We start from the raw sequence: 9,547 nt of genomic DNA, 5'->3' as shown, positions 1-9,547 counted from the left end.
TTCGTCTTTTATTGCAGCTCTGATATTGTACCGAATGTGTTTCTGTGCTTCAATTCTTTCATTTTGCTATTATACGTTGCTGTATCTTTCCCGTCCGTCTGTCATTGTAACATGTAGTTGCAGTCAAAAAACAAAACACAGTGGACTTGCACATTGTGACGCACTCATTTACAACCTTGGCACACAACAGATGTTGTTGGCAGTTTCGTTGTTGAGTTGGAATGCTTAGAACATCAGGCCACCAACAAACACGATGCCAACAGTGCTACAGGCCAGATAATATCTACTAATCTACTACCTATTAATGACTAACAGTTAATAATCTTACCTTCCTGCGTAATAGTCTATTTTCATTCATCATTAGATCAAAGAGATGCCTTCTACCAAATATTACTAAATTTCTGTATTTTTGTACAACTATTAGGGGTCAGTTGTGTAAATAACAAAGCTGCTTTGTTTTGGATTAGTGACAACATTCATAAGAGCAGCTTTCATTTCCCCTGTTTAATGTCAGAATACGTCACGTTAGCTCGAGACTTGGGTCACTCAAGCGGACCTTGATTTGCCAGGCCTACAGTTTCTATCAAAATCAAAGATTAATTGCAGCCATACAGATATTAGTACAGTGGCCGATGACATATTACTCAGGTTATTGAAATTCAGAAGCCTCTTTACACTTTACCTCAATTGTGTTATAAAGTCCAAACAGCACATATAAATTGATTTAAAGTCCAAATAACACAACTAAACTGAGTAATCAGGCAGGAGTAATGCACTAGCGGACCTTTTTGTAGTTTGAACCTTGCAGATGATGTGATACAAATAAAGGAGAATGACCATTGGTATGTACCCCACAGTAAAACTATAAGACTACACCACTATTTCGGGTCCATTTTTGGGGGAATAGTGTATCTCTCCTATCAGTGTGACACAATGTTATTTCCTTGGTATTACGTTCTGCCGCGAGCAGATTTTGAGTCTTAATATACACCGATCAGGCATAACATTATGACCACCTCCTCGTTTCTACGCTCATTGTCCATTTTATCAGCTCCACTTACTATATAGGTGCACTTTGTAGTTCTACAGTTACAGACTGTAGTCCATCTGTTTCTCTGCATACTTTGTTAGCCCCCTTTTACCCTGTTCTTCAGTGGTCAGGACCCCCATTGACCCTCACAAAGCAGGTACTATTTGGTGGATCATTCTCAGCACTGCAGTAACACTGACGTGGTGGTGGTGTGTTAGTGTGTGTTGTGCTGGTGTGAGTGGATCAGACACAGCAGTGCTGCTGGAGTTTTTAAACACTGTGTCCATTCACTGTCCACTCTATTGGACACTCCTACCTTGTCAGTCCACCTTGTAGATGTAAAGTCAGAGACGATAGCTCATCTGCTGCTGCACAGTTTGTGTTGGTCATCCTCTAGTCCTTCATCAGTGGTCACAGGATTTTTGGTTGGTGGACTATTCCCAGTCCAGCAGTGACACTGGGGTGTTTAAAAACTCCAGCAGCACTGCTGTGTCTGATCCACTCAGACCAGCGCAACACACACTAACACACCACCACCACATCAGTGTTACTGCAGTGCTCAGAATGATCCACCACCCAAATAGTACCTGCTCTGTGAGGGTCCATGGGGGTCCTGACCACTGAAGAACAGGGTAAAAGGGGGCTAACAAAGTATGCAGAGAAACAGATGGACTACAGTCTGTAACTGTAAAACTACAAAGTGCACCTATATAGTAAGTGGAGCTGATAAAATGGACAATGAGCGTAGAAACAAGGAGGTGGTCATTATGTTATGCCTGATCGGTGTGTGTTTCATGTCTGGATCATATATACTTTGGCCAGACTACATTTAACATTTACGTGTCACTAAAATGCGTGCCTAGTGTGGCCAGATGAGATCCGATTTTACTTTCCTTGCATTTTCATTTTACTTTTGATTATTTTTCCCCTCCGTTGACAAGCTTGGATTGGACACTTTCATCGGCCCAGAGTCCAAGAAAAACCTTGGTCTGGTGGAAGACTCCAGCCTCACGTGTCCAACATCTTTTGTTTCATTGTTTATCCTCTAATCTTCTAGTTAGCACTCAGCAGACGCATTTCTGCTCAAGAAATTGTATATAGCAAACACCAAGGTGTAAACAGGCCCTTAGATACACGTTTAATTTGCATTCTGTGATTTTAATGATCAATGAATTATGACAATGCAAAGCGTTCTTTGATACTATGAATACAATCATCCAAATATGTTTGAAATATTTGCAATATTTACATTATAATAATATCTAAAAGTTAATCACAAAGAAATGTTCTAGAAGTGTTTTTAGAGAGTTGCCATTAAGGCAGTGGTTTAATCTTGCGCAAGATAGGTAATACATATATGCAAGATATCAGCTTCTCCAAACTCTATCCAGCTTTTGCGGATTTGAGAAAAGGCTATGAGACACATCATTACTGTCCAAAAAAAAAAAAACGTATCTCCATTTTTTGTGATTTTTAGTTTTCTGCATCTGTCCTTTACATTGTTTTCAAATTTCATCATGATTGGACCAATAGAAATGCTCCAAAGTTGCTTTGAATAAAATAACTTTACATTAACTTTCAGTGAAAGTAAAAGCGTTTGCCCTCTCCTGTAAAGTTACCATTTTGGAGATGCTTGTTTTTCTTTGGACAGCGACGATATGCTGTGTTCTGATATAACAGCCAGGTTATGTTTTTGCAATGAAGCTTTGACCACTCATTTGGAAGATATGTACGGTAAAAGTAAATCTCGCTTGTTTTATTTCCTAAACTTTCTTTGAAGGGATAAATGCTTGTACGAAGCCCGCACGTTTGGAAAAGTAAGGCGTCTCTTTTAAAAGCTTGGGACCATAGGTCTAATCATTATCAACTACTCCTTATCTTGAGTCAGATATCTCTCTTGTATGCACAATCAAGATATGCATTTTGAACAGATAAAACCTTGGTTTCATCTTCTTAATTCAGATTTCAGATTGTATCTATATATTTGTAGCTATGGAATTTTATAGACTCTTTGTCCAAAGAAGGCGAAATTTATCCGGAGATTGAAAAAGTAAAAATTTGTAAAAATCTATAAAAATTTGCACTGCTGTGCAAAAGTCAGAGACCGCCCTTTATTTATTTAATTTTCAGTTAGCATGGCCAATCAAGTACAAGTTATTCATTTTTTTGGAGATATTTCTGAGGAGACTGAATACAAAATGACCCACCTGCATAAAGAAGAGGAAAGTTAAAGTGGAAAAAAAAAAGGTTTTCAAAAACACAGAAATGAATAACTTGATTTTTTTTACTTGGAATTGTATAAAGCGTGGTCTCTGAGTTTTGCAGCATACTGTGCTTATGTAGGCCACTAAATAGTGTTCTATTCTGACATATGATGATGGCGAGAGCGAAGGGCATATAAGGCAACATGCTTTATGGGAATTGATACTTTGCTAAAATGCACTTTGTACGATACGCATCAACTCATATAATGTAATAAGACACTCCTCTCATTAACGTTATACAGACCCTGGAATCTGTCCAGAAATCTGACCTACTGGTCATTATTATGGGGAATTTGCTCTGCTGGAACCACATTCTGATTCATGCAATATGCGTACTCGATAACCTCTGCTTTATATGATAAACCAGTGTGCAGTGTACACTACAGTCTACAGTGTTTAATGAAAATATAGGCAAGCCAGCCACAACACTTGGATGCAAAGCTAACATACAGAGAGAAAAATGGTTGATGACACATTTTTAAAAAATCATCATGAATCATCAAAAAACTTACTTATAATGGCAACAGGCCTGTGACACCTGACCTGATGGAAAAAGGAAAGCTGGACACACTACAAGCTGGAAAAAATAGCATTTTTTAGTACCACCAACTGCTACCATGAAAGGTTCTGTGAACGAGTAGCTTCGGTACTTCACCTGCAGGTAGTTCACCTACAACACAATACAGCTTATCTACCTTTAAGGATAACAAGAGATAACGGTATCTGATACAGTAGAAGTACAGTAACTGTCAATTATTGACCTCACAACTTAATAGTCTATCTCACTTAAACTTTGGCTAAACTACGTTATATAATAACACCTTCAATTGTGTGTGGTTTGACCTTGGAATATGATTGGCTGGAATACTGACAATGTCTGTTGTCTTTTTTTTTTTATTCAAGGATTTACAATCCATGAATTGAGAGATAAAACAAAACCGCATGTACGGTCTCAAGTCAGACTCAAGCTCTTAAAGCCACTGGATGGTTTGCATCAACAGGAAACTCTTTAGGTTTTACCAGATAGTGTGGAAACAGACAGTAGTGTTAAAGATACATTACATTGTTTCTTTCTTCCAACAGCACAGTCAGTGAGTAACCAGCATCACTCTTATTTTCATCATTTCAAGCACTTTGAAGGACAGTTAGAAATGGGTCGCTACACTGGGAAAAGTTGTCGCTTGATTTGTATGCTGGGAACCATGTCGTTGTTTTTCTCAGCCGAAATAGTGTCAGGATACATCGGAAACTCCATAGCACTCATCTCGGACTCCTTTAACATGCTATCAGACATCATATCGCTCTCCGTCGGCTTGCTAGCCACCCGTGTTAGGCGCCGTAACGGATCAAGGCGCTGGAGTTACGGCTTGGCCCGAGTCGAGGTCGTCGGTGCGCTGGCCAATGCCGTCTTCTTGGCTGCCCTTTGCTTCACCATCTGTGTCCAGGCACTGAAGCGGCTTGTTTCACCGGAGGCCATTGACAAGCCGGAGCTGGTGCTGGTCGTCGGTTCAGTAGGTCTGGGCATTAACATAGTGGGGCTTCTCATCTTCCAGGACTGCCGGTGGTTGTGCAGGAGAACCAAGCGTCAAGCATCGCAGGGCATGCAGACGACCGTGGACGGGGAAGCAGGTGCTCTTGGTTTAAAACATTAAGTACATGAAATTGCTTAGTTTACAACATTCTTAATTATGAAGGGACTGTTGTGAGAATGATTAAATGGGCGTTGTATATAAAACTAAGACAATGCTTCTTTTTAAATTTTTGTATGTCAATTTAAAATATTTTACTTTTGCTTATATTAATTTAGCCCCAAACTGTAAATCAAAAACCAACCTATAGGCCACAATCACAGACCCTGATTTATTAATAGGGAAGCTTAATTATGTGCAGGCCAGCTTTCAACTTGGAATACTCTATGTCTTAAATGGGCAAGGATTCCATTAGAGGAAGTGTTGAAAACTTTATTGCAAGTATAATCAAAAGGTAGTGCAAAAGTCTGTGACTGCTGTTTTGGCAGAGAGATCTTGTTATTATGGTAGCTATGCGTGTTGTCAAGGTGTCGGCCCAACGGCATCCCCTCCTAGCCTTCACACGTGGCAACACGGCCATTGTTTTGGCCAAAGGTCCAAAGGAGAGAAAGGCTGGAAGCAATGTAGGGCAAACGTTTTCTCAAATTCTTTGTTGCCCATATAAGATATAAAGGATGCCACAGTTCATTTAATAATATAAATTCATTTTAAGTACATATTTTTGCAGTTTTCACCATAATTTATTTGCAATTTGCAAAGCATTTACTTTGAATATTCCCATCACATATGAAAATCAGCATCTCTATGAATATTTGCACAGACTTTAGAATACCTAGTTTCAAGCATGAGTGCTTTTAGGGTTTATCGTATTCAACTGTAATTAAAAATTGATTGTATTGTAGTTTTAATGTACCACACATTTACTTGGTATTTTCAGTAAGTCTATGCTCTATTAGACAGAACTTATATATTAAGTTACAATTTCCTCACAGTGTATGCGTAACTCAATATATCATAAACTGAACCATCTTTATTTTGGGTTAAATGTTACCAAATTATTGACTATCATAAATGGTAATTCATGATTTTATCTTTTGTTTATCTATGTAGATTATCTTTTATTTATCTATTTATATATCTATATTATTTTATTTAGAACAATAACTCTTTGATATACAGTTCAGATTGTTTTATTAGATCTGATATGCCAAATGATACACGTCATTTATCTTGGCTTGTACACAAATGATCTTATTCAGTATAATAATAATCACAATTGAGGTTGCTTTATAAGACCTGATATGCTCCAACACCACAACTTGGAACCAAGAGGACAGAGTTCCTTATGATCGTGGCTAGTTATCCAACCCCCCCCTTCATTTTGGCACAAATGGTGACCCTGCTTCCACTTAAAACTTATCTGCAAAGAGCTTAAGCCACCTTGTCAGAGTTCACCTGACAAGCACATCTCATAATTTGGCACTCTAAAGCATTAAGTTACACCCCAAGTCTCACTAAAGATACAGCAGTTTCTTGATTTTGTCTTGACCTTTTACTGTTACTTCCATCAAACTGAGGTTAACACTGTATATCCTGAAAATGTCTTTATAATAAACATGTATACTGAACTCAATGCTTGTGTCTATCCACAGGTTATCCAGAACAGACAGACTTAGAAGAAGTAGACCCAAGTGAGGAAGATGGTCAACCCCTCAATATCAGAGGTAAGCCCATCAACATACTTGCTAGTAAACTGAAAGGGTCTTTTTTCAGTTTGATTGAAGTCAGTCACTGAGCTGTGCTCTAAAAAGCCACGTATTGTCTTCTTCATATCAGACAAGCAGTTCTAACAGATCTTGTTATACCAGCACTTTGCTTCTCATCGTTTACATGTATAATCTTGTTACTCTTGCCAGGAGTGTTGCTCCACGTGCTGAACGATGCCATGGGTTCACTTGTGGTGGTGGTGACCTCAAGTCTATTTTATGTGTGGCCTGTGAACAGCGGGGAGCCCTGCCGCTGGCAGTGCTATGTGGACCCCAGTCTGACACTGGTGATGGTGGCTATAGTCATGTCCTCTGGGGTTCCTCTGGTCAAAGAGACAGCAACCATATTGCTGCACAGGATTCCTCATGACATGAACTTTACAGGTGTCGGTGAGTATGGAGGGAGTGCTGTGAAGGCATTCTGGGGATTTAATCTTGGTGATTGCGGTCCTAATAATCAGTTCCAATTACTCAACTACATGTAGTAGAACGAAACTTTTGAAGGATTTGTACACCTGTAACAAACTACAGGTCCTATGCTGATAAGACGTTCTGCCGCACTTCTGTAGAGAACTCAGTAGGAGTAGTTTTGCCTAATCTGATTCTTATTCCTTCTCAAGTTGTTTTTGCCGGACTACTTTTATCTCTACTTGATTCATTATATTATTTAAATAACAAAAAGAAAATCTGATTCCCTTCCAGCCTTCTTTAATAACACTTCCAATCTCCCTCCTCTTCTCCATCTATCTTGCAGTGGAAGATGTGTGCAGGCTGCATGGAGTCCTCAGTGTTCATGAGGCCCATATGTGGGAGCTGACAAAGGGACGGTATGTGGCCACCTTTCATGTCAGAGTCACCCCTGATCTCCACAGCTCCCACTCTGGAATCATAACCCTCCACCGACAGATCAGAGAGGTGTGCCACAGGGTCCGGATCCACAGTGTGACCGTTCAGCTGGAGTTCGGAGAGCCAGTTCTAAATGGCACCCGTTGCAGCACCCCCTGCCTGTCCTCTTCCTGCCTGAAAGTCTCCTGCTGCCCAACTGACGTTACGGCGCTCACAGCCTGCAAAGCAAACCTGTCCCTTTACCCTGAACCAACCATAGACATGTATGATAAGAGTATGCTTAAAGAACAGGAGGCAATGCAATCAATTAGTACTCTGTCTACAGTCACAAAGTTTTAACTGATTTCTTAGAGACGTAAAGTGATACTCATTGGAAGCTTTGGTTTGTTTTGTCGTTGACCAAACTAAAATAGGAGGAGGAAAAAAAACCTGTTATTTAAAGAGTAGTTTGAAGGGGTACACTAGTAGTATTTAAACTGCTGTGTTAAATAACTTATGTTTTTAGCCTCATATCTCCTAAGCCTGCGACTTTAAAATCCCTCTTGGACTAGATCAAAGAGATGCTGCTCATGGTGGTTTATTATTGATTTTTTTCTTCTTTTTGCGCTTGTTTTTGTTGGTCACTTATGAAGAGGTATAAGCAACAATTAAAAGTGACATGAGTTACAGATGAATGACAGGTTATTAAACTTCAAGGGAACCTAAAATTATGCTCATCAAAGCATCTCTCAGCTCTAAAAGAGAAGGCTTTGTTTTGCAAAACGAAAAAAAAGCTTTTTTGTACATGTGTATATGTAATTTGTATATACAAATCTAATTTTGTAGCTTCAGTACTGTTATGTTGGAATTTATGTATTGTTCATACTATACCTCAGCAACTCTTGACTGATGTTGACTGATAATAAAAATGTGAAAAAATGCCAAGCAGTGTGTTCATTGTTGTTTTTAGTCTGTCAGTCATTTCTGCCATATATTTAAATAGGGTTCTTTATTTAAAATGGCACAAATATAAAACCACTACCATGACGTGCATTAACAAAAAACATTTATAAAAAACTCATCACTAAGTATCACTATAAAATCACTAAAACAGTGATGTACAGTACTGTGCAAACGTCAGCGACCACCCTTCATTTATTTCATTTCCAATCAAAATGATCATTAAAGTGCAAGTTATTAATTTATCAGTGTCAGGAAAAGAGAACATATAGCTAATAAAAAAGTATACAAAAACATCAAAAGCTAAATATAATTTCACTATCACTATTTAGTGTGAGCACCCCCTGCCTTTATTAGAGTTTCCATGTTTTAAATAGACTTGTACACCTCCAAAGTTCAGTCTTAGAAGTTGCACTTTTCACAATCCAAAAGTTCCCAAACACAATCTGAACTCTGGGGTGGAAAATGTTCTGAGAACATCAGCAGCTTCTTTGTTTGATTTGCAAATATTCGTCCTTATTTCACTCTAAATTGAGTGAACTGCTAATCTGAAATACACTTCTGCAATGGTTGAAACTGAGACCTATACATGATTGCGCTTAATCGTCTTTACTCGTTTGGTTAGTCAAAGCCAATTCTCATGCCTTCAGGTTCAAACCCTGAAATAACACCACATACGCATGGGAAAACAGCTTGTAAAGCATGTCATGTTATCTTCTTGAAGTACTAGTCATGCATCATCGAACAGCTCAGTGAATTTCATGTCATTGTTACGTGACTCACCCAACATGACTAAGCAGATGTCCAGATGAACATCAACATGATACTAGATGCCACTCCAGAATGTCTGACTGCATCCATGTTTTCCCAGGACTAACTTCATCTTTTCTTTCTCACCAAATTCAAACCAGATAGTCATTTCCAGAAAGACAGGCCACCTTGTAGAAAAAAGAAAACACACCATGTAAAATGCACAATGCAGATAAGAGCTAAATTTGAAGACTGTATACTCCAAAAGACAGAATGTGAAATACAGCTTTTAATTCAATTTTAACCAATTAAAAAAAATACTTTAAACAAAAACAATTAAGCCTCAGAGATCAGAGGAACACTATTACTCACAAGATATTCCAGTCATTGCCTGTCCCGACTACTGCAGAGCAAGGGAAAACA

The 9,547-nt window shown here is 38.7% G+C and overlaps 1 protein-coding gene across 1 annotated transcript; it reads left to right on the top strand.

Annotated features, from left to right (window-relative positions):
• Positions 1-4,155: 4,155 nt before the first annotated feature.
• On the top strand, positions 4,156-8,359 carry LOC118810949 (zinc transporter 10-like). Its single transcript, XM_036575111.1, has 4 exons — positions 4,156-4,923; positions 6,476-6,547; positions 6,740-6,979; positions 7,344-8,359. The coding sequence occupies exons 1-4, from the start codon at positions 4,446-4,448 to the stop codon at positions 7,772-7,774; spliced, it is 1,221 nt and encodes a 406-aa protein (XP_036431004.1). The 5' UTR covers positions 4,156-4,445; the 3' UTR covers positions 7,775-8,359.
• Positions 8,360-9,547: the final 1,188 nt, after the last annotated feature.

The sequence above is a fragment of the Colossoma macropomum genome, unplaced genomic scaffold (genome assembly GCF_904425465.1).
Source record: "Colossoma macropomum unplaced genomic scaffold, Colossoma_macropomum, whole genome shotgun sequence".
NCBI lineage: Eukaryota > Metazoa > Chordata > Actinopteri > Characiformes > Serrasalmidae > Colossoma > Colossoma macropomum.
This window is presented reverse-complemented; position numbering and strand designations above follow the sequence as displayed.